Here is a 25,973-nt window from a genome sequence, read left to right on the forward strand (position 1 = left end):
CCTTTCACCTCAGGCTCCTGAGTAGCTGGGACTACAGGCACATGCCACCATGCCCAGCTATTCTTTTTTTTTTTTTTTTTGAGAGAGAGGGGCATCTCATTATGTTGCCCAGGTTGGTCTTGAACTCTTAGTTCAAGCAATCCTTCTGCCTCAGCATCCCAAAGTGCTGGGTTTACTGGCTTGAGCCACCACACCAGGCCCAGGAAGTTTCTTGAACCAAATTAATTTAGGCTAGACATTTGCTGTGGCATGTGAGTAACAACCCAGACCAATTGTTACAAGTATCTATAACCCCAAGTGAGGAGTTATAAGCACTGGATTTGGGCACTGGATTTAGCAAACTAGGTTCAAATCCTGGCACCAATACTTCTTAGATTAGGCAAGTTATTTAACTTCTCTGAACCTATTCACAACCCATAAAGAAAACAAGGAATAATATTAGTGCTTATTTTGTGGAGTTTCATAAACTTGCTAGTAACTTGTTTGTGACTTGCGTGTAACTTGCTCGGTACAGTAAGAATTTTAAATGTATTATTAACTTCGTAGCTGTTATTACTAGGCATAAACTATTTTCTGATGAATTAAATATTAATTTTACTAGAATTCTAACAAGTGTGAATCCCTATGGGTAGTTCTTAGAATTGTTATGATTTTCTTTGGAAATATTCTACATTTCTTCCTGATCCCTTTACATTCTGACAACATTCTTGATTTGTTTTTTTTAATTGAATCGACTCTGAATCACCTCTGTAAAAGTATTACACTGTCATTGCCAACTCTATCCTCAGGGTGAAAGCAATCAGTTAATTGCAAAGCGTACCTTTCTGATCATGAAGACATAAATCACTGGATTGTATACAGTGTTGGATTTAGCAAAGAGGTACGAAACAATAGATATTGTTGGAGTGACCAGGTGACCATGACCATTAACCACCAAGAAGCAGATCACGATGCAAGGCATCCAACAGACCAGGAAGGTGAATATCATTAAAAAGCACATTTTGGCCAGTTTCTTTTCATATTTTAAAATCTTGATCACTTGAATTGTCTGAAGATCTTCCACGCAACGAAGCTGCCGAAAGGAGAAAGAAAGGAAAGGGCTTTAAAAAAAATAAAAGAACGGCTTTCTTTTGTTATTTTTATAACAGATATTCAGACACTATTCTTGGCCCCACCTAAATGGAAAGAGAACTGAATGGGACCTTGGGGGGCTGACTTCTGATCCGAGGCTCGTAGCTGAGTCCAGCTTTAACCTTGACGGGCCTCAGTCTCCCCACTCACAACATAGGGTGGTTGAGCTACATAGCCTCCTACATCCTTCCGTGTTTTTTTAATGTTCTCGAATTTACTTAATAAAAAATAAAATGATTTTGCCTAGATCTTCAAATCTCTAAAAGACAACTGGAAAGAGTCACGATAAAATGGAAACAATTTCCTCACGATCCTGGAAACTCTAGAGTGCAAGTTCTGGAGTTCTCAAAGCAGACTGCATACCCATGTCATGTCAGGAGTTCTGCATGATGAAGCCTGCAGCTGGCCTTGATGAGAATTTAATCCCCAAGTGTACTCTTACGGAAAACTAGCTTTTCAATTCACTGCTAATGACTATAAAGTAGAATTTCAGGAGAAATTTGTTTGCGATTGGCTTCATTAGGGGCTCACTTGCAGAGAACAGCACTTGGTAAAACTCCTTCCTCTAAAATCAGCCTGTCTACTCCCAGTCTGTTCCCATTAAAGGGATGGAGGAGTGATGATGTACAGTCTGAAAGTTCTTTGAGTTTCTTGAATATAAATTTCTTTTTGCTGTTTCTCCTATTATTATAAATGTGTTATAATAATACACGGGCAAAGAATATTTCTGCACACCAAAAATACGTTCCTAAATAAAAATAATTCTCTCTAAACATTGTAATAAGTTATACGACTTTTACTACAAAAAATAAGTACTTTATATATTGATTTTTTTAAGTAGTTAGCATACTGTTGATACTTAGTATTGATTACTTTATGCTGGGAAATTTACTGCATTTCAATGAACTCTAAGTGTACCATTTAGTTTTGGCATTATCATAAAAATTAAGAGGGCCAGGAGTGGTGGCTCACGCCTGTAATCCCAACGCTTTGGGAGGCCGAGGCGGGCGGATCATGATGTCAGGAGATCGAGACCATCCTGGCTAACATAGTGAAACCCGTCTCTACTAAAAATACAAAAAATCAGCCGTGGCGGCGGACGCCTGTAGTCTCAGCTACTACTCCGGAGGCTGAGGCAGGAGAATGGCATGAACCCGGGAGGTGGAGGTTGCAGTGAGCCGAGATCGCGCCACTGCACTCCAGCCTGGGCAACAGAGAGAGACTCCAAGACTCCGTCTCAAAAAAAAAACAAATAAAAATAAAAATAACAAAATTAAGAGAAAGAATTTCCAAAGAAATCATTTAGAACATATGCTTACAGTATTTCCAAATATATTTTAATTAAAATTCCCAAATTACTGATATCCAAAATTATATTTAAGAAACTATATTCTTATCAAAATCATGTATTCAGATTAGCAAAGAATAGAGAGAAATAGGAAAAATTTAAGTCGTTGATTTTTTTAGGGTAGAGAGACTATGTGTGGGGAAAAGTGGGTATTAAATTTCTGGTATTCAGTTGGTACAAAAGTAATTGTGGTTTTTGCCATTAAAGGTAAACCTTTGAAGGTAACCTTATTTAAAGGTAAATAATATTCCTTTACCAGTATGACAATTACTTAAAAAAACAATATATAAAGTATTTGTATTTTTGTAGTAAAATTAGTATAACTTATTACAATGTTCAGAGATAAAGATTTTTATTTAGGAACATATTTTTGGTGTGCAGAAAGGTAAATAATTTACCTTTAAATAAGGTTACCTTTAAAGGTTTACCTTTAATAGCAAAAACCGCAATTGCTTTTGCACCAACCGAATACTACTATTCTGTGCGTGCAATTCTATTTTAAAAGATACTCTTTCATTTAATGTGATAGAATATTATTCTATTTTCAAAACATCATTTTGGGGGAGCTTCCCTAGAGTTTATAGGAAGGCTGTGGAGTTTTGATAAAAGCTCTAGATTTGGAATTAGAAGATCTAAGTTTATATCCCAGATTCACCACTTTTGCTCGCAGTGTGATATCGGGCAAGTTAATAACCTCCTCTAAGAGTAAAGAAGAAAGGAGGTTAAACAAAAAAACCTATTAGAGTTAACAGAACTTGAGTTCCATTTCCACACATATGACTTTGTGGGGTTGTTTTTGAGGTTAAGTAGTTATTTATATTTGAACTAGATATGAAACTAACACACTCGTATGTATATGTACATTTATGATACTATAGAATATTTGGAATCATTATTGACTCTTCAGAGTTTCCATTAACAAGTAACATAACCACATCTCAGTTAACTGCCTCCCAAACCTCCAGTATTTAGGTCCAATAGTTTTATCTGTACCATTTTCTGGGCAAGTCAGTCTTTATCCCCTCTCACTATTTATCAAAGCAGAGCACTCATTTATCCATCTTGGAATTACATGCATGCTGGAGAAATTAATTTAAATAAATGTTGGTCTATATGTCCCCAGTTCCTCTTTGGTATAAGGAGAAGATCTTGACTAATGTTTTAGATTATTTGGGTTTATATATGTGAAGTTTTCATGATTATTTTTTATTTATCTCTTTCAGGCCTCTTTGTTTCATTATTTTCTATTCCTTCATTCTGCTCATTAAATATTTTCCCAATAAAAAATTCTATTTCATGCCTTACCCTTTTTATTCAATCATTTGAGGATAGTTTTCAAAATTGCTATGGATGAAGCAATTTTGAAATGATTGGCACAGGCACAAATTTGCCCTAAAGAATGAACCACCTAAAACAAATTCTTCAGAATTCTCTATTAAAGTGTTCTTTGGCCATATAAATGGCTGATGCCTAGTACTCATTAATCCAAGACATCTGTAGATTTTCAAAGAATTTCACTGTGAATCTTCATTCTCAAGCGTGTAGCTATGTCTCCATCGTTGTTATGAGTCACCTCTCTCTGAATAAGGAAACAGAGGCAAATTACTTGCAGTGAGCTCTCTGTTTCAGTAGCAGCTAAAGTCAAATCTCTTCACACTTTCACCCCTTCTCCTGTCTTCCCCCTTCTACGTCCTCTGCTTGTAACTCATTCCAAAAATAGTCACTGATCACCTACTCATGCAGACACTATTCTAGCTACAGGTGATAAAATACATAAGACCCAGTCTCTGCTCTTGAGGAATTCACAATTTGGTGAGGGTGATGCACACTGAGCAGGTAGAAGCCATGAGGGAGGTAAACAGGGAGGATACGGTAGTACACAGGATGGGTAACTCGTTCTGAGGGTTAGAGCAACAAAATCCTGCTGTAACCCTTGTGAGGGAAGGAGGAATTAGTCAAGTAAGGAGGAGAGACAGAATGTTCCAGAGAAAGAAAATGTGCTAAGACGAGGTAAAATAACAAGTCAGTGTCTGAAAACAAGAAATATTACCATTTGCCGCATCCCGAGGTGGCAAGAGGAGGGGAGTGTCAAGAAATGAGGCTGGACAGGTAGACAGGAGATGCCATACAGGACAGGCCAACCGCACCCAGGGGCTTTATTTTTAATCACAAGGACAGTGGAACTTCTGAAGGTAATACTTGAGAACAACTACTCTGGTGGCAGTGTGCAAAGAATGGAATAGAGGAAAGCAAAATTTTCAAAAAGGAGAACTAAGTTTTTTTTTAACTGAGTTCGTGGCAGTGGGAGAGGAAAAAATGTATATACTAAAAAATATAGGGCTGGGCACAGTGTGACTCACACCTGTAATCCTAGCACTTTGGGAGGCCAAGGTGGGCGGATCATGAGGTCAGGAGTTCAAAACCAGCCTGGCCAACATGGTGAAACCCCACATCCACTAAAAATATTTTTAAAATTAGCCAGGCATGGTGGTGGGCACCTGTAATCCCAGCTACTCAGGAGGCTGAGGCAGGAGAATTGCTTGAACCTGAGAGGCAGAGGTTGCAGTGAGCCAAGGTTCTGCCATTGCACTCCAGCCTGGGCAATAAGAGTGAAACTTTGTTTTAAAAAAACAAAACAAAGCAAAACAAAACAAAAAAAATTTAAGTGGCATGGATAAGAACTGATCAATAGTTGGGTGTTGGGGGAGACATGGATAACACTTAGTCAAAGATTATTCCCTAATTTCTGGTCTTGGTAGCTAGGAATGATGACTATTCAATGAGAAAGCAAATGGAGGAGTAGAGGATTTTAGGGAAAATACGACAAATTAATCTTTACATTTGTTAAATTTGATGAGTCTGTGGACCATCCAAGTGGAGGTGTTCAATAGGCAATTGACTACCAGGATCTGTTAGAGGCTGGAAGAAAGACCTGAACTGGAAATAGAGATGTGATCAAGCTTGTGTCAGAAGGAGAAATCTGGCCGTATGAAAGACCACTCAAGGCCAGTGTGTAGCATGGGACAAGAGCTAAACATAGGATGCTGGGGAGGCCCAAAGAAGAGAAGCTCTTGGAAGACATAAGAAGATGGGGCCAGAGAGTCAGCAACAAAGACAGCAGAGAAAGGCGCCCTAGAATCGATGGCAGGAGAACATCACAAGAAAGTAGAAGTTGTCAATAGTCTCAAACGCTGAGGATGCTAGAAAGGAATAAAAAGGTGTCCACGGGATCACATACCTGGGAGCTCATCAATGACCTGAAATGAGGGCTGTATTAGTGGCAGTGTGGTAGAGGAAGGAGTCTCCAGTTTGCCTTAAGTTGAGGAATAAGTGCTAGATAAACTTACTAAACTACCAACTCCCTGAACTACAACAGAAATTTATTTCTCACAGTTCTGGAGGCTGGGAATCCCTCCCAGGTAGAGTAGCTGACAAGATAGGTATCATTCTGAAGCCTCCTCTCTTGGCTGTTATCTCACTGTGTGCTTCCATGATCTCTTATTTATGCACACGTGGGAAGACAGAGAGAGAGACAGAGACAGACAGAGAGAGAGAGACAGAGAGAGAGAGAGAGAGAGAGAGAGAGAGAGAGAGAGCAAGCTGTCTGGTGTCTCTTCTTACAAGGACACTAATCCCCTAATCCCATTAAACTAGAGCCCCATCCTCATGACCTCCTCTGACCCTAATTACCTCCCAAGGCTCCATCCCCAAATACTGTCACATTGGTGGTTAGAGATTCCACATAGGAATCTGAGAGGGACACAAACATTCAGTCTATTAACAGTAAGAAATTGGTACATCTTATATGCTCAATAAATATTGGGTAAATGCATGCTTACTGAGTGACAACGTGGCACCAAGAGTCACCAATGGTTCTTTGAGTTAGCAGTGACAAAAAGGAGAAAAATAAAGTGATAGCTAGAGGGAGCTGAGAGTAGATTGTGATTTAAAAAAAAAAAATAGCCTGGTAATATGCTAAAGGGAAAGGACCAGTGGTAAGGGAGAGTATGAAGATACAAGTGAAAGAGAAAATTATTAAGAGATGTCTCTGGGGCACGGAAGGGGGTGGGGAAGCAATCAGAATACAGAATCGAGTTGGTCCTGGGGGACGTCTCCTGTCGCCCTGTAACTGGAGAGAGAGGTCTAAGAATCAGTGGTTTGTGTAAAGAGAGGTAAGGAGTCAAAGGAACCCTTGATAATGGCTTTATTTTGTCCGATAAATCAGAAGCAGGCTTATTTGATAAGAATGAGAGGAGAGAGTAGGGCGAGAGATTAAAATGAGAAGTGAGGTTGTGTAACAGTCAGAGTGTGGAGACACTAGACCACACACACAGGGATAGAAAGGTTGCTAGAACAAGGCTGAGAGGACATCTAAGTGTGGACAGATGTGTGTTTTTTTTGTTTTTTTTTCCAGCTCCTCTTTGCAGTTTGACTACAGGCATGGAGAAAATAGATGACTGAACTGATCTAGGGATTTTGTCTTTAACAAAGTTGGCATACGTAAAGAAATTTGAAACAAATTATTTAAAGTAATGCACGTAGCTAAGTCCGATTTTAAAAACAGGTAAAAGAGGGGTTTGACGGAGTGAGCAAGAGACTAGAGACGGAAGCAGAGAACAGAGTTGGAAGAATCAGTGAATGGGGAAACATCCATGGCTGAAAATAGAGACTGGAAATGGAGCCTGCTCCACACTGGGTTTCATGAAATTGTTTGTGGTCAATTCTTACCCTTTATGACTCTGGTGTGATTGCCAAACAAAACATCTGTGCTGTTCTCTAGTCAAAGTCATACGACCTTTGAATAAACAAAGTTATGGGAAGTGTGGAACTCCCTTTTTTAAATTCTTAAATTTTAAGAGTGTTCGATAATGTAGGTTTTTTTGGTTGCTGATTTTGTCAGTCAGAACCTTTTTCTTTCCTTCTTTTGGTTGAGAGAGGGATGTAGAGAGAGTAAATGCTATTCCGCATTGATCTTCCCAGAGAGTGACTCATAGCATAAAATTCAACCAAATGGGAAGTCCCCTAGAACTGCTCTACCTCTGGGCAACTACTGATGACATAGGAAGACTTTCATTCTTTTCCACACAAAATTTTCTACCCTGGATGTGGTTTGGGAGGGGGACATCTGTAGTCTTCAACTCACCATTCGAATGGAATACAGAATATGGCCATAGCAATGGGTTATGACGCCCAGAGGCACCACCAGGCAGCCAAGAAATAAGAAAAGCACAAAGGAGGAATCGTTGGCATCCTTGGATTTCCAGTCCACAGTGCAGCCTAGTCCGTGTACGTCCAGGATGTACCTGTTCCAGCCCAGGAGAGGTGCTCCTGCCCATGCCAGTGAGTAGAGCCAGATGTAGGTAATGGCCCTCCAGGCCCAGGAAAAATTGATCACTCTGGCATGGACCACGCGAATGTAACGTTCATAGGCCAGCACAGTTAGGGTGGCAATGGATACAATCCCTGCAAGAAGAGAAAGTGGAAAAGTATAGCATGGTGCCGGGGGAAACCAGGCATAAGAGGCGTGATACATTCTCCACTGGAAATACCTTACAGAGTATCTGAGACTGATAGAGTGCTAACAGTGTCTTATAGTCCCAAGGAAATTCTATTGAAAACAGCTATCCATAAAAGGAACCATAGAAAGGCAGTCAGTGGCTCACGCCTGTAATCCTAACACTTTGGGAGGCTGAGGTGGGAGGATTGCTTGAGCCTAGGAGTTCGAGACCAGCCTGGACAGCATGGCAAGGCCTGTCTTTACAAAAAATACAAAAATTAGATGTGGTGTCACAGGCCTGTGGTCCCAGCTGCTCAGGAGGCTGAGGCTGGAGGGTTGCTGGAGCCCAGAGAGGTTGAGGTTGCAGTGAGCTGAGATCATGCCACTGCACACCAGCCTGGGCGATAGCACCAGACTTTGTCTCAAAAAAAAAAAAAAAAAAAAAAAAAAAAAAAAGAAAAGAAAAGAAAGAAAGAAAACACAAAATGGAAAATGCCATGCAGATTAAAACAAAGATTAGACAAAAATTAAAAGCCCTAAATCAGCCCCACCCCAAAGATGCTCCTATTGCATTAAACTTTCTCCTGAAGAGAAATTCCAGAACGAGTAAGGGAGAGTCACTAGAGCAAGTGTCTCTTTTAGTTTACCTTCTCTTGGCTGTCTCTGACTCAGCCTTTAAAGTCAAAGGGGGTTGCAAAAGCGCAAACTGAATGACGTCGCAGTAAACCTGCCTACTACCAGCAGATGTCAGCATACAAACTGTTCACACGCAAGGATTGCTGACAAGGGTCGGGCGTGCTTCTGGGCTTCCATGGTCTTCACATATACCGCTATTTTGCAACAAGTCCTCTTTAATGATACTGTTTGTATATTTCTCTGTCACCTTCAGACAGTAAGGTACTCACTACTCACTTAACAAGCACCTACTATGTGCCAGCCACTGTGCAGTGGATGTCCAATGGTGACTAAGAGACAGAACTCCAGATGTCTGAAGGGAACGTATGTGTGTAAACACTGACAATGACCATGCAATGTGTGGATGCTACAGTCGCCACACAATTGTTTGGAGACACAGAAAGGGAAGTATTTGTGCACAAGGCAGAAGCACACTCCAGGAAGAGTGAAGAAATATGTTCTGGGGCATGGAGACGTAAAAGGACACAAAGGGGTCTACAAACGATGACTCAAAGACGCCAGGGCTCACAGGACATGGAAAGAGAAATTTAGAGAGAGCCACATTGAAAAAGGCTTTTAATTTCTAGCTAATATTTGTGTTATTTTAATTTTTTGTTTTTTAACCTTTTCCTCTATGAAATAATAAATTATAAATCTGTTACTCTCTTGTCCTTTTACACAATTAAATTCCCCTTGTCCTCCTCCTCCTTTTTCTTCTGAAATGGATGCTCATTCTAGCAGTAGTAGAGAATTTAAAACATGATTGGAGGCCATGGAAACCAGCTTGAAGGCTATTGCAACTGCAGGCAAGACATGATGGGACCTCAACTAGGATGACATTAAAAGGCATGAACAACAAAGTCTGGATTCCAGAAACATTTAGCAACTTGTATCAACAGAATCTATCTGTTTATCGAATGTGAGGCATGAGGGGAGAGAGGAGTTAAAAATAACTTTGAGGTTTTTGGCTGGGCATGGTGGTTCATACCTGTAATCTCAGCACTTCGGGAGGCTGAAGCAGGTGGATCACCTGAGGTCAGGAGTTTAAGACCAGCCTGGCCAACATGGCGAAACCCTGTCTCTACTAAAAATACAAAATATTAGCTGGGCATGGTGGCAGAAGCCTGTAATCCTGGCTACTTGGGAGGCTGAGGCAGGAAAATTGTATGAACCAGGGAGGCGGAGGTTGCAGTGAGCCGAGTTCGTGCCATGGCGCTCCAGCCTGGGCAACAAGAATGACTCTGATTCAAAATAAACAAACAAACAAACAAACAAATAAAATAACTTGGAGGTTTCTAACCTGCCTAAGGAACAGTGAGCGATTACATGAACTGAAGTAAAAACCACAAGGTGTATGCACAGATGTGGAGAAGACAATAAAATTGTGAGCTTCCTGGAGCATAAATATTTGTTGAATGAGTGGACGCAGAGAGATTGAAAGAACAGCAGTTCAAATGAAGACTGAACATAAGACTGGTCTCCTGGGAAGTAAGGGAGAAAAGGGTGTGTGTGGGCGGCAAACAGGTTAAGAGGCCTGGAGGAAGTCCCAGCTCCCCGTGAAGTAGCCCCGTGACTTTCAGCAAATCAAACAATCTCTTAGACCTTTTTGTTTTCATGAAATTTAAAATCCCTTCATATTTTAACATCTAGTGATTCTGCAATTATGTAAGTATGAAATACAGAGGCCCTGGACTCAGAAAGCAATTGGCATAACATAGTTAATATTCATTTATCCCATGACGGGTTTGTTCTTCTGTGGGATTTGGAGGGTGTGGAGCAGTATTATTCCCAGTGTCTCATATACATGGCATCCAATAAATGTTCACTGAATAAATAAGTGAATATTTACTAAATACTCAAGCGATCGGAAGAAGATTGGGTTTTGGAATAGAGTGGAAGAAAATACTTCAGAGAGTAATGGTATAAGGCTGAGTGTGGTGGCTCACACCTGTAATCCCAACACTTTGGGAGGCTGAGGCGGGCAGACCACCTGAGGTCAGGAGTTCAAGACCAGCCTGGCCAACGTAGTGAAAACCCATCTCTACTAAAAATACAAAACTTAGATAGGCATGGTGGCATGCATCTGTAATCCCAGCTACTCGGAGGCTGAGACAGGAGAATTGCTTGAACCTCGGAGATGGAGGTTACAGTGAGCCGATATTGTGCCACTGTACTCCAGCCTGGGTGATGGAGCAGGACTCCATCAAAGAAAGAAGGAAGGAAGGAAAGAAGGAAGGAAGGAAGGAAGGAAGGAAGGAAGGAAGGAAGGAAGGAAGGAAGGAAGGAAGGAAGGAGAAAAGAAAAGAAAAGAAAAGAAAGTAACAATATAATAGCAAATAATGGATTTAAATTCAAATCACAGTAGTGGTTATTGGGGCAATGAGAGTATCAAGGTGAATGACTTTTGTATTCAGAAGTCTATTTTTACCTTATTAAATTCTTATCTAAAAAGTGATATTATCATTTCTTTACCTGATATTATTCCTAGAAAAATGTCTAAAAACCTAAAGATAATGACATAAGTTGATGCTAACGAAATACTGTTGGTTTTATGTAGTTTACAAACTTTCTTATTAAGTATAATGGTATTTACTTTTATAACTGCCTTTATGAGTTAAAACATAGTCTGGCCTTCAACTTTTAGTTAATTTACACTGAATATGATTTACTCTTTTATAGGCAAGAAAACTCAGTAAAAATAATTACACTGTTGTAAATTAGTAAATTTCAATGTACTTTAGAGAGGAATAAATGAGTTCTTATGGTGAAAGCAATAAGCTGGTAAAATAAACTGGCATGAGTATATCATGTTCATATATTCATTCATTCATTTAGTCATTACTTATTGCTTGTGATGTTTCAGTCACTGTGCTAGAAAATACATATAAAGAGGCGAGTGAAACCAACCCTCATGGCCTTAGGGTCTAGTGGGTAAGAGAGACAACAGAAAAACAAATCAAACAAGCAAGTCAGGGCAGTGCTATGAAGAACAGAGAGTGCAGGAATAGAGAATAACGTGAGGCATGGTGGGAAGGACACAGAAAGGGATGCAGCTGGTATTGGCAGGGTGTCAGGAAGAGACCCATTGCACTCAGAGCTGAAGTACGAAAAACCCCAGCCTTGTGATAAGTCAGGGTGCAAGAGGTTAGTAACATTTTCCTTCTGGTTATGTTGGTCAAAGAGACTTTAACGTTGACTAATACAGTCTTTGATCATGCCTGTGTCTTAGCAAGCACAATGACTTTCAGGTGCCTGATTTCAGTCGTCGTGTACCATGACATGTTAGTACAGACCTAGCAAACTTTGTATTTCCTAAGTCTTCCCTGATAGCACAAGCGTATCACTGAGTGGCAGCGTCAGTCAGACTGACTTAGTCTTCGAGGGCCACCCAACTGAGATGATCTAATCCACATCTGCCTTGCAAAATATGCAGCCCTTCTCCCATCAATGCTTTATTTACTAACAAATTTTGGTCTTGAGTTGGAATTAATTGCTGTATTCTATTTGATTCCCACAACACTCTCCCAGGAGGATGAGAATGAAAGGACTGTTTTACAACTACTTTAGACCTTTAACTGATGTTAAGCCTTATTAACGGAAATAAAAGCTACATGGTATATGAGCAGATATGAGGAAGACAGCCAAATTCTAACTTCAAATGGTGCATCCATTTCCGTGAACACTGAAAAGCAATGGGAATGATGAGTGCTGCAAACTAGGTGCCGGTTATGCACCAGCTCCCATGATCATCACTCCACATATGATATGCACTCTTTTGGAAAGAAGGTCTGTGGCTCCAAGGGTTAAGTAATTGATGTCTCCACTAGCAAGTGGTGGAGACAGTTTTGAGAACCCAAGACTTACTCCAAATCCCGCGATTTTGTCTTAATACCACCTGCTGCCACTAGAGGGTGACTTCTACCTCTCCACAAATTCTACCAGTGGTGAAGTGATGTCTGTGTCTTCACTGCAAAGCTGCAGATTGATCAGGTATGTGCCCATCACTGTGCTGAGTAGGTCTTTTGGAGAAACCAGATATGCGTGGTTCCTACTCTCAAGAAGACTGCAATATTGTATTTTTATATCACACACAACATTGAGAACAATGTAAGATGATACATGATCATATGTCAAAGTTATGGTGCAAAAACAAACCAGAAAAAGTAAAACCCCAGTGGACTACTGGCTTCATTCAGAGATAAAGCTCAACTTGGGTCATAAAAGATGGAATAGGTGCTAAGGAACAGAAAGGAATGAAACAGGCATTTCTGAAACTGAAGTCTCCTTGAATTATCGCAAGAGTGCCTTGGACTCTGGCTGTGGAGCCGGGACCAAGAGGTAGGAAGGTCAGTCACTACAGGGGATGGCGCAAAGCTGAATCTGCCTTCCGTGGCTATCCATGGTCCACAGCAGGGATCTTCCATCTTTTCTTACTCTTTTCCCTAATAGAATTTTGAAAAACTATGTATACAACCATATTTAAACTGTGACATCTACATTTTTTGTCTTAAGTTTAAAGAATTGTGTAATATAAACTTTTCAAAACTGGAACCATCAGAAAGGGCTTATGTACCTCCAGCGGTTTTGAAGACAGCAGTCTGTAAAATCAAATCTCATTGGCATATCATTAGGCTTTGCCTAAGCTTGCTGCATCGGGATACACACCATGCCCAGGCTGCAAACTGCCCGGCATGTTCACTCAGCTGGCAGCTTTGATACTGCCGTTCCTTCTGCGTGAATTGCTGCCAAAGATCTCAGTCTGGAGAAGACAGATGTGTAAACAAATAATTACAGGAATGTGATAAGAGTTAAACAAAGCTGTGTCGGGGAGTTAGAGAATGCAGTGTAGGAAGTACTTATCTCTGCCTGGGGAACCACTGGGGAAGGTTTTAAGGGAAAGCAACATTTGAATTGATGAATGGGAGTATTTTATCAAGTTGACAAGAGTGAGGATATTTCAAGGCCAAGGACACAATATGTGTAAAAGCACAGAAGTGAAAAAATATATTTACATGTCTACTCTGTGCTTCAGTTTGAGTCAAATAGTTCTTTCCAATATAACTTAATGATTATACACTCATTTTCAATATTTATCAACAAACACATATCATACACATACTGTGTGTCAGGCACTGTGCGAGGCAATAAGAAAAAAAAGATGAATTATAAACAGAGAACTAAACTACTATAAAACAATGTGATAAACTCAATAATAGACAAATGTGTTTGAGGCCCAAAGTCCTGTATTCAATGCCATATTACCTCCATATTACCTAATGAATAAGTCATCTGACTTCAGATCAGTTTCATTTTTTTTCACATAATTACTATGTGACCATGGGAAAATTAATTAATGTTCTGGAATCTCAATTTTCTCACCAGTAAAATAGGGATAATAGTACCAAAATGCTGTCTCATCGTGTGGGTGTGAGGGGTGTATTAAATGAGAATATAAATATGTTTAGTAAAGTGGTAATGCATGAGGTATTATTATTATTACTGAATAGTTGAATATCTGGGAGCAAAATTGTTTTAAGTAGTAGAAAGTGGGTGGAAGGCATGGGAGTGGACACAGCTCTGGAGCTTAAATATTAATACAAGGTGTGTCTATCAATGTACAACTACCCAATAATACAGTTATTTTCTCACTTTGGCCACTAGATGGCCACATTGAATAGCTTATCTATAGTTCAAGTATCTAGACTGGGGTAAGCAAGTTCACACTAAACAGAAGAGCGTGCTTCAAAAAAGGCCATGACCTAGACTTGTTAATCCTTATCTGTTAGATAAAAAGTTTAATATAACAAAACTCATGCCTTCAAGGAGCACACAATCCAGAGAAGGAGGTGGAAGGAGAAACTCTGCCTATAGTGGGAGGAGGAATACCCAACTCAGGAGATTTTCTGTGGGAAGCAGGTACCACCTGAGTAAGTCTTAGATATTAAGCACAGTTTAACGAGGTTAAAAAAAAAAAAAATGATGGGGAAGAGGCAGCCAATCCTCTTATCCTATTCCAGAAAGAGAAAACAGCTTATGTAAATACATGGAGACCTGACAGAGCTTGCACCATTTGGGTGCCTGCAAATAATTCCAAATGGTAGGACGGAATTCTAAACAGAGAATGAAAAGACTAAGGACTCTCCTAGGAAAACCCTTAAATGCCATGCGTGGAGCTTGGAATGTGTCCCGAGGGCTCTGAGGAGCCATTAAGTTGTTTTTATTCACTTCCATCACTGTACAATTCTAGAAAATTGTATTGTCTTTTGATTTGGCTTTTGGAGATTTTCCTTATGGGAAGTTCCCTTGGACTGCAATGAGGAAAACAGATTGTGTGCCAAGCCTGGTTCTAGGGAAACCTAGTGGAGAAATGTGGTTACTGTGATAAGGAATGAAACTGATGCAGTGGCAGTAGGGAAGGAGAGACGAGGAAGGTCCACCATATTTAAGGAAGTTAATCTTTGTTGGCTGTGGGAATGAATGAAGAAGAATCAAAGGAAGTCTTGGGTTACTGGTTTGTTATAATTAAGAGGTGATGTTGCATTGACTTAGAAAAGAAATGAGAGAGAAGTAAATTTGGAAGTGAAGATGATTAGGGGATAACTTACGTCATCATAGATTCTCTGGATCATTTTGAAGAGTATCTGGATGGACTGTATTTCAGATTCTCTACCTATAAAATGGGGCAACTGTAAATACCTGTCTTGTGGTCTTGAGAGCTGGCAGGGTGGATGAGCACACAGTAAAATCTTCCAAACTAAGTGCATGCATTTTTCTCAAATTAATGAAAATTTTGCTCATTCAAAAATATATCGATTTATAGCAATTTTAAAAGATGCAGTTTAACTATTTTGGTTCACAGATAGTAATGGAAACAAAACTCTATGAAGATTGCTTAATAAAGATGCTACTTTACTAAGTAGTGGTCTTTATGAAACCATCCCTAGAAGCTTTATAAAATTAATCAAGGAAAAAGGGACAAGGGAAATGTAAAATAAACCAAGCCTGCAGTACATTCACCCTGGATTATGAGGTCAGCTTGCTCTCTGACCTGCTTCCTTATAGTTGTTTGCCTCTTGTCCCAGAATCACGTAGACCCTGTGACAAAATTATAATTCCTCTTAACTGCTCTATAGATAACAGCTTGAACATTATATAATGTTAAGTTTTCCATTTCAGATATTCTTTCAGGTCCTACATACCAGTGAAACTACTGACATCAGCTTGCCTGAAGGATCCCACGAGAAGCTGACTCACCAAAGAATGCAGTTTCCACATCCTGATGATTTCATCCTCATGTACTCCAACCAATCAATGACCCCAATTTCCCATCCCCTTTCTCCTCATGGTCCCCTTAAAAATCCCAGCCCAGAACTCCTCAGGGAGATGAATTTCAGGGTCTCCTCCCATCTCTTCGTTCAGCACCCACTCAATCATGGCTGTTACCATGCAGCTGGCATACCATCCTGTTGATCCTATAATATCTACTCATATTTGAACAATATTAAAGAAAACCAGTAAATTTAATATGCCTGAAAAAGTTTGTTCTTTTAAGCAAGTAACCAATTCTTCCTTGAAATCTTGTTTATAGTGCTTACTTGTTGAGAAAGTTTCCCTCCTCCTTTTTATTTAATTGACAATAGTAATTTCAGTCCACTAACACTTACAGAGAGTACTTACTATGAGTCAGGGACTGTTCTAAGCAGTTTGTCTGTGTTATCTCATTTAATCTTCATAACAACTCTGTGAGACATGTAGAAATTATAATTACGATTCCCATTTTACAGATGAAACTGAGGCAAAAATGGTTTAGTCATTTGCCAAGGTCACGAGCTAAACAATAAAAGAGCCAAGACTCGAATCACACAGTCTGCTTCCAAAGTCCATGCTGTGCTATACTTGTTTTCTAATTCTCCTTTGAGAATTATCAAAAATTTTATATTAGTGATGTAGAGTCTCTACAGAAAGCGTATTTAATCCATTATCTGCTACATATGTTCTGTAACCATGTCCACCTTTGATATCAAAAGAAGTCATTTTTTTAAACTCAATATTCTTAAATTGAAGAATTTTAGAGAAAATCAAAGACTACTTTCATTTGAATAATATCTCTCAGCTGTCAGAATGAGTGCTTTCCATTTGACCAATAAAAGCAGTTTGCTACAACCACCAAAATGATGGTTGGTTTTTATTATATATGTTTTTAGGCATTTACTAGATGTCTATTAAACTGTTCATGTTCAGTAGTCTTCATGTTTAGTGCACAATAACTCAGTTCCAAAGGAAACCCAGCATAACATCAAAGTTAAAACCCTTTCCATGGGTTAAAAAACTATGATTTCAGGCCCAGTGTGGTGGCTCATGCCTGTAATCCCAGCACTCTGGGAAGCCAAGGCGGGCAGATTACCTGAGGTCAGGAGTTTGAGACCAGCCTGGCCAACATGGTGAAACCCTGTTTCTACTAAAAATGCAAAAACTAGCCGGGCTTGGTGGTGTGCACCTGTAGTCCCAGCTACTTGGGAGGCTGAAGCAGAAGAATCGCTGGAACCCATGAGGTGGAGGTTGCAGTCAGCCGAGATCATGCCAATGCACTCCAGCCTGGGTGACAGAGTGAAACTCCATCTTAAAATTGAAAAAAAAATTATGATTTCAGGTAATCAACTTATACAGAAATTTATTTCTGACCATTGTGTGTCATAACTACCCGAATGCTTGCAGTGCGTTTAAAACGGAGAGCCCCCTTAAGAGAGGGCCAATGAACGACCAGAAGAGAACGACTGAATGAGGCAGGCGGCACGCTGTGGTCTGTGGCTAGCTGCTCAGTTTAGAATGCTGCACTGTTGTTTCCGTTGTGGTCAGTCATGCTATCCTTCAATGGTATTTCACATGTGTGGAATCCTTTTTTCTATTAAACTTAGTGGCTTTTTTCTTCTAATAGGGGACACAGGGGCAAATAGTTGATGTAGTTGTTAAAGCATACGGACTTTTTTCGCCGTGAGCATCCCCTCCTAGGCTACACTGGGCACCTGTGCAGTAGCTTGGAAATCATTCCGGGCTTATCTTCCCTGTTTTCTTTGGTTCTTTTAATATCAGTTCCCCGTGTTCTCTGACCATTCTGGCTTCAAACTTGGCTTATTTTCTGCCTATAGTCCCATTTGGACAGATACCCTAGCCTTAGTCTCTTTGACTTGCCTCTGATTTGACAAAGTTTTGTTTCCCCCCAGTAATTGCCTAAACTTCACATACCGTAACCAAGGAAAAGGAGTGCCCTATCTTGGAATAGGACCTCATTAGAACTTTTTCCACACTTACGCTTCTGTTTGGCAGGAAAGGATATTGAACAAGATGGTTAACAAAGAAAAAAAGGATCATTATTACACTAAGAGACCCAAGAAATATCCATTATGACCAGAGTCTATGGGCTGAGTGGGAAAAAACAGTTTGAATATAAAGTAACTTCTCTGTGGAATTAATTAAGGTTCAGAAGAATCACAAACATAAGCACAATGAGGCCAAAGTCTAAAACACACACACACACACACACACACACACACACACACACACACACACACACAACAGCTGGATGAAAGCACTTAACAGGAACTGAGAATTCTAAATTCTAAGCCTAAATCAACTGCACTCATAGAATGAAGTGTGAAGTTGTGGTACCACAGATAAAACGGGAGGCATACACTTTGTTTCCAACACTTAAAACTATTTCGCGAACACAGCAATCTAGGTTTCATGATAACCCACCACAGTATGCTCAAGAAAACTGCATCAGACTCTGATCCACTTTAGGAACACATTGCTTTGCTTAGTCTTCCCATTCCTCTCTCCCCTATCTCGTATGTGCTTTTAAAACCAACAGAAAACCTTTCTTGGGAAACATTTCTAAATTCATTTCTGTGCCTCACACCATTCCCACTATTCTAGTGCAGGTTCATATTCCATAAATGATTGCTGTCACCCATCCATGACTAAATTTCTTTTGTTTGTGCAGCCTTTGTCATCCTCCCGGGAACCACATACCAGATTAATCATTGACTGGACTCTATTTATGTGCCATCCCAGATCTCCGTGACCCCACTCACAGGCTCCCACTCCCAACTGTGGGCCGTATTTGCCTTGCTTCCCAGCAGCGGTGGCTCTATGACTATGGTTACAAAGCTTCAGCTGCTGCCACTGTCACCACCAATGCACACCTACATGCAGATAGTGCCTCGCTGCACTGGACCCACAGAGGCTCTGGCTTCCCTACTGGCTGGTTGCCTGAAGCTGGCTGATGCAACCTAGAGGCAAAGGGCCATTAACACCTCATGGAGCAGAGTTAGACCAATGGTCAGGAGACAGGAAGAAGCCAGAGATTAGATTGCTTGCCCTCTCCTCTCATCCCGTGGGTTGTTTCAAGCTGCATTAGTATCAGGTAGTTTCTCTGAAGACGTCCTGCAAGACCCAGTGACCCTCTGTGGTCAGCTCAGTGGTGCATCCTCTCTCAGATTTGGCCTCCTCCCTTCCCTGCCTCTTCCTCTATTCCCTTACTCTTGATTCCCTGGGATTATGCTCCCCAATAAATCATTAGCATATATGCTTTGCCTTAGGCTTTATATGTGGGGAACATGGGCTAAGATAATCATCTTATTACTTTCACAAAGCCCTTTCTAGAATAATGACCTGCAAAGCTCCCTTCGCGTAGCATGCTGGCTATTAAGAAACTGGGTATTTCTTGCACTACCTAGTCAACCTTCTCTTTCACCATTTATAACTTCCTTAGTGCATACCTCACTCTGTCCATCCACGACACAAACAGACTATCTTCATGGCTGCTATTTCCTACTTAACTGTATTTCGGTACAATTCTGTGTACTATGTCTTACCTCTCCAATTAAATTGTAAACTTAAGCATGACATACTTAAATACGTCTTTGTATTTTGACATCATTTTGGCACCTAGAATAGTACAAGGGATTATTATGTATTTGTTGCTGATAAAAGTTACATACATATGACCGACCATGTTTCTTCCCAAATAACAAGGAAAAATCCTGGAGAAAACATGGTCATCCCTGTAATTAACCAAACTCAGGTGAAACGTTGCTTAGAAATAGCCACAGTGACATTTCAATGAAAAAAATTTTTTTCCTCAGGAAACTAGCAATACACAGGTTAGAAGAACATAAAACGAGGCCAACTCCCTGCTATTTTACCTAAAGGATCTCTTTTTCAACTCAAAATATGATTTGACATTCCTTACATGATAATTTTTGACTATTAAAAAATCTATAAAACATTCATTTTTACGAGTGTTGTAAAGTCAAATGACAATCCTGTTAGATTTATCATCTCTTATTCTCTAATCAAAATAATACATTATAATAACTTTGTTTCATATGATATTTTATAGTTTTCAAAGTACTTTTTAATGTATTTTTCTAATTAGATCTTTCCAGACATGTCAGGCAGGAAAGTCTCATTGTCCCCATTTGATGAGGGTGAAAAAAGGGGCTGATATCCGTGACTAGCCTAAGGTCACAAGACTAGGAAGGTTCTGTTTGAATGAGAACCCAGATCTTCTGACTGCGAGCGTGGAGCTCTATTTGGATTTTCCTCAAAAAGATTACACAAAGCAAGTTGTTTCTCAGCAATGGTGAAGCTTGAGGTCTTTTTAATTCTATGAAAACATTCAATACATGAATAAATTGTGGAACAGCTCTGTGGCCTGCAATGATGAGTCTAGTTTCTAGGTGTTCATTCCTAGATTATGAACCTGGCAGCAAATGAAAAAAATCCGATATCCCAAAGGAGCAAATTAAAAATATGAGGGAATCTCACAGGCACTGAATTAATTCTTCATTGCATCATTTATAATTTACAAAGCTCTCAAGGGAGCTCAGGATTTAGGTTTTAGAGCAGGTGATAACAACACTGATTCCATTTAAGTCATTTTCTATTACCCTGCTGCTGATGCAAATGGAGAGTACGGAAATACAGTCAGAGGGTGAGTGTGACTCTTCTCTCAAGAATGAATACCACAGGCTCTACTATAATTGTGTGTAAGTAACTAATCAACCAGAAAATGTGATATGATATCTCAGGACCGTATGAGGAGAATGAGAGAAGAAGCTTATCATATATAATGTGCTAAGGAAAAACATAATTGCTATATAGCCTGTGCAGTTCTACATTCGGGCAAAATGCTTTAAGTTTAAAACAAACATGTGAGGTGGAGGCGTTGGGAGTATAAAGCAAAACCCATATTGGTGACCAGTGTGGAACAATTTGGATAGGCAAGAAAAATCTCATTTCCTTGAAAGTCTTAGTCATCCTGATCTGAGAATGTCAAGTAACGAAGAACTAAAAAAAAAATTAAAAAAAAAAAAATATGAAGGTGGGAGAAGGAAACTTCACAAATAAGAGATATTTTCCCCAAGACCACAAAGTAGGTGTTAGAACAAGGCTAGTTCCCAGACCCATTCACATTCTACTATTTCAAGCTTCTCTTCCACAGTCAAATTGGGGTTAACATGAACTTAACTCTCCTCTTTGATGTTCAATTTAACACCTTCTGGATCAGAGCAGCATGTCTCTTTCCCTTCATAAGAATGCTGTTTCCGAATGCCAGCTTTTGAAATAGCTACATACAAAACTACTGAGTAGACTGTTTAAAATGCTGATTCCAAGGCTCTGCCCTTGAAAATACTTGATCCAGTAGGCCTGGGTCAGAACCTGAATATCTGTATGTTTTAAAGTTACCATTGATGATTCTAACTTTCAGAACAATGGGTCAAGATTAAAATCAGATTTCCTTTAATATAATCTCTATGACTATTCGCTTATTCCCCAGGTTCTCCTCAATTCCCATCACTGGTGCAGGAGCACAAGAAACCACTCCAGATGCCTCTGAATCCTTCAGTCTCAATCCCACACCAAGAGGTGCACGGCAGAGGGGTGCCCCTCTCTCCCGTCTCTGACAGATTCTGCAGCCAGCCCATTTCTGGTCCATGCTGACCTCCATCGTTTTCAGCAAAGCAACACCACCATCATTCTGTCTCTTTGTCCAGGCAGCAGCACAGAATTCAGAATATATTTAAGGACTTTAATGTTCTATGGAATAGTTCTCTTCAATGAGAAGATTTTCACATGTATGCTAGGGTTTCAGCAGTTTAAGGCTTTCTTCTTTGCTCACTGTATCATATGTTTTTGCATACCCACTTTTGTATTTATTTATTTTAGCTTATTTCATCTTATCTAAGAATTCTTCTACATCTTTAAGAAACAGAGAATAAAGAGATATACCTCAAGCCTCCAGTGGACAGACTAGTTTATATATATATATATATATATATATTTCAGATATAAATGAAGATCACTCCAGGCAAGGAAACAGTACATACTTGCAATTCAGTGCTATGGTGCCTTTTATGTATGAAATCCTTCATTCTTCAGAGATCTTTCTATATCAATACTCCTTCATCCTTTGGAACTTGAGAACTTTCAGGAAAACCTTCTGATTGTTTCATACTGGGCTCTAAAACTTGCTTGCCTTTGTCCCTATCTGCTGCTCAGTGGCTGCATATTAGGAATTTGGAAATTGTCCCAACAGAACTGAACCATTCATTTGCATTAACATTTCACAAAAGAGTACTGCACAGGACACCAAAAGCAATGCTATGCACAAGACTCCCTAGTTGAGAGGTCAGTACGGATGTCCAGGTGCCAGGCAGAGCCAGCCCTGAGGAAAGGGTATCTTTTCTAGTTTATATAGGCAGCTCTGATTTTTGTACTTTACTCATTTCTAGCTTTTATTCCTCTTTACCTATCTCCTTATCTTTTGCAATTCTGCTGCTTCTTATAGTCCAATAAACTATAATAATGCTATATTTTATAGAACCTGGCACAGCATATCATAAAATGGCTGAAAGTGATGTCACACGAAAAGCTCTTAAAAATCTAACGCCCTTGAGGTTCACCCTGGCCTCGCCAGTTCCCTAGACTCCAGAACCCATCAGGAAGTGAGAAGCTTGTTGGGGAGACATGGCAGCTTCATCATGAAACAGACTGATGTTACTTCCTAGAGATTTCTCTCACACTATGGAGAGCAGAAGCCTGGATGTACAAGAAACTTGCGGCATATTCTAAGTAAATCAGATAAAATTTTTTCAGGATAAATCGCAGTCTAACAGCAGACAGTCACCAGGCCGGTGTGTCTAAATCTTCTTTAAATATTTGAGTGGCTCTAACGTATAGGGCCCTGAGCTTAGTTCTGGAGAAGCGAAGTCAAAAAATATAGTCCTTGATGTAAAGGGGAAAACGCAATATGAAAGAACAAACTAAAATACAAAATTGCGTATCTGAAATGCCAAACGAGACATACAGATGTTAAGTGCCAGAGGAGCCCAGACACAGCAAAGTTCACCAAGTACTGGGGAACTACGGGGCGGGGCGGGGGTGGAGGTGTTCAATAAAGGGGTGGGACTGAGGGAAGTTGAAAATAATCAATCTGAAAATTTGCCCAGCATGTACATGCCTAGCAGTTTCAGATTTAATTATAAACCCTAGAGCAGCACTGTTCAGTAGAAATATGTCAGCCACAAACATTATTTAACTTTTTAAAAGGCAAAAAGAAACAGATACAATTAACTTTAATAACATATTTTATTGTACCCAACTGGTATGGACTGGATGTTTGTGTCCCCCCAAATGCATGTGCTGAAATCCTAACCCCACAAGTGATGGTACGAGGTGACATCTTTGGAAGGTGATTAGGACATGAAGGCAGAGCCCTCATGAATGGGATTAGTGCTGTTATAAGAGGCCAGAGAGCTAACTCTAGTTCTCTTTCTGCCATGTGAGGATAACACGAGTAAGCACACTAACCTGGAAGAGAGCCCTCACCAGAACCCAACCATGCTGGTACCCTGATCTCAGACTTCCAACCTCCAGAACTGTGAAATATGAATTTCTGTGTTTATAAGCCATCTACTTTACAGTATTTTGTTATAGCAGCTTGAATTAAGACACTAACATATGCAACATATTTCAATTTGTAATCAATATAAAATTATTGAGATATTTTATATTTTTCTCATACAAAGTTTTGAAAATCTAATGAATATGTTACACTTACATTTCAGTATAAACCAGCTACATTTCAAGAGCTCAAGAAACACATGTGGCTAGTAGTTTTCATATTAGAAAGCAAGGCCCTAAAGAAACTCTGTGCATTGGACAGGAAGAAATGTGCATAAATATATACTTTGAAGCATTATATTATAGTAAAAAACAGGAAATGGACCTCCATCAAACAGAAGTGTGTAAATAAACCATGAACAAAAGGATGGAAGCATTGCTTGGATTCACCTTAAATTCATGTTGGTGACCTCTGGGAGGAAGGAGGTAAAATGGAATGGAGGAAATACATAGGTGTGAATTTTATCTGCAATATTTTAATTCTTTAGATTAAAACAAATACAGAAATACTAGTCTTTGCTCAATGGGTAGAAGATACATGGACTCTTACTGTATTATTCTTTGTATTTTTCTGTATTTAAAAGTTTTTAAGAAAATTACAAAATAAAATTCACTGAGGATATGGGGGTACAAGTAGTAGACAATCAGAAGACCGGCTCTTTGAAGAAAGAATACAGTCATAAGTCAAGGGACAACTGGGGATGGTGGCTTGGTTTGTCAACTGATGGGAATGATCCAGAAAGGAGAGTTAAGGCTGTGAACGAGAGGTGACAGGTAAAGTTTTATATTCCCTGCACATCTGTGTGACAAATGTGAGTTCAATTTTGCAACCTCACATTGGGAGAGTGTTGATGAAGCAGAGGGTTTTATAGAATGAGGGAGTAATGCTTCAAAAGCAGCAGTGATACTTAATGAGTCACCTATTCCACTACCTGGCCCTGGAGCATAACTGGTGTTAAGGAAAACACAGCTGGGAGAGGTGGGAAAGTAGGGTTCTTGGGGGCAGCCAGGGTTAAGTTAAAGTAAGGAGGTAGAGAAATGTGCAAAGATGTAGAAGTTATAGGGGAGTGTACTGCTCATGAAGGGAGGATCCAGGGGGTGTACAGTGGAAGCTCAGGATTGGAACAGATCAATAAATATAATGGGTCAAAAAAAAAAAAAGATGCGAGCCCAGGCATGGCCAGCTGGAGAGGTTTTCCCTTCTGGCATCAACTGATTTTCGCAGGAATGTGAAGTACTATGGGATCAGTTCTGATCATCTTCTGGGGATAGGCAGGGTAAAGAGTGTTTCTAGCGTGTAGGTCCTGAATTGCTTGGTGGTATGTTGATTTCTGGAATATGTGCTCTCTCAGGCTTCGAACTGAGGACTTTTGAATTTCTTTCAATGTTTCACTCCTCTAACAGTGCTGTGGGAAGACAGAGTGAGAAATAGTGATCAAGGGCACTGGGTTTAGGTTCCATATCCTCCACTTTTTCTGTGACCTTGAACAAATTAATCTCCCGGTGCTTTAATTTTCTAAATGTAAAATGGAGTGCTGATATATCTAACTACCTCACAGAGTTGAGAGAAAAATAAAGAGTTCATTAATACGCATAAAGCTCTTATCACAGTACCTGGCATATGGTACACACTAAGTGTTAGTTAGCTATGGACATTATAATCAGTGTAGCTATATATTTATATACATTCATGATTATCTCCTTAGGTTAAATTCTTGACAATATAATTGTTAGGTAAGAAGGTGTGCAAAATTTTAATGCTTTCATATAACTTGTCAAAATACTCACCAGAAGATAAATTAAATCTCGCTACCATATCATCTGATACTTGTTTGATTCCCTCTTATTTATGTCACAATGCATGACAACCCACTACCCACTCAGGAATCGGTTACAATAGTCCGCTGTGTACCTACCGACCCACAATGCAGGAGTGCGGCCTGGTGATCCACATTTTAAAGAGGTCCCCATTCAATTCATTAGCAGTCTTCAGTTTAAAACCATTGTTCTAGAATTTCATCAATTGATAAATCAATTGCTAAAACATTGGTTTTACCCAGTCTCTTTGCAATGTTAACACTTTGGCCCACGCTCTTGCTAAAATTCCTCTTGGCTTCTATAACACTTCCCTCTTCTGCATCATCTGCTATTTCTATACCGCATGCTTTTTCCCTTTAAGGAGCAAGTAAGTGGGTAATCTTATGTAACTGGCAAGTCCAAAGTGGCACTGGCTTTAAGCACAGTGTCCAGTACAGAAATATGTGGGCCACGTCATCTAGGGGCCTGAAGCAATGCCATCAGGGCTTTGGCTCTCTCCTCTCATCCCTGGCTTAGTTTTTTTGTATTTGGACGGAC

At 39.8% G+C, this 25,973-nt stretch overlaps 1 protein-coding gene across 1 annotated transcript in view; it reads right to left on the reverse strand.

Annotated features, from left to right (window-relative positions):
* Positions 1-25,973, reverse strand: part of OPN3 (opsin 3) — a 47,624-nt gene that overhangs the window by 3,317 nt on the left and 18,334 nt on the right. The window contains exons 2-3 of the mRNA XM_030936132.1: positions 7,623-7,942; positions 821-1,072 (exon numbers count right to left, since the gene is read on the reverse strand). Coding sequence (XP_030791992.1) covers positions 821-1,072; positions 7,623-7,942 — 572 coding nt within the window. The remainder of the gene's footprint in view (positions 1-820; positions 1,073-7,622; positions 7,943-25,973) is intronic.

This window comes from Rhinopithecus roxellana, chromosome 8 (assembly GCF_007565055.1).
Source record: "Rhinopithecus roxellana isolate Shanxi Qingling chromosome 8, ASM756505v1, whole genome shotgun sequence".
Classification (NCBI taxonomy): domain Eukaryota; kingdom Metazoa; phylum Chordata; class Mammalia; order Primates; family Cercopithecidae; genus Rhinopithecus; species Rhinopithecus roxellana.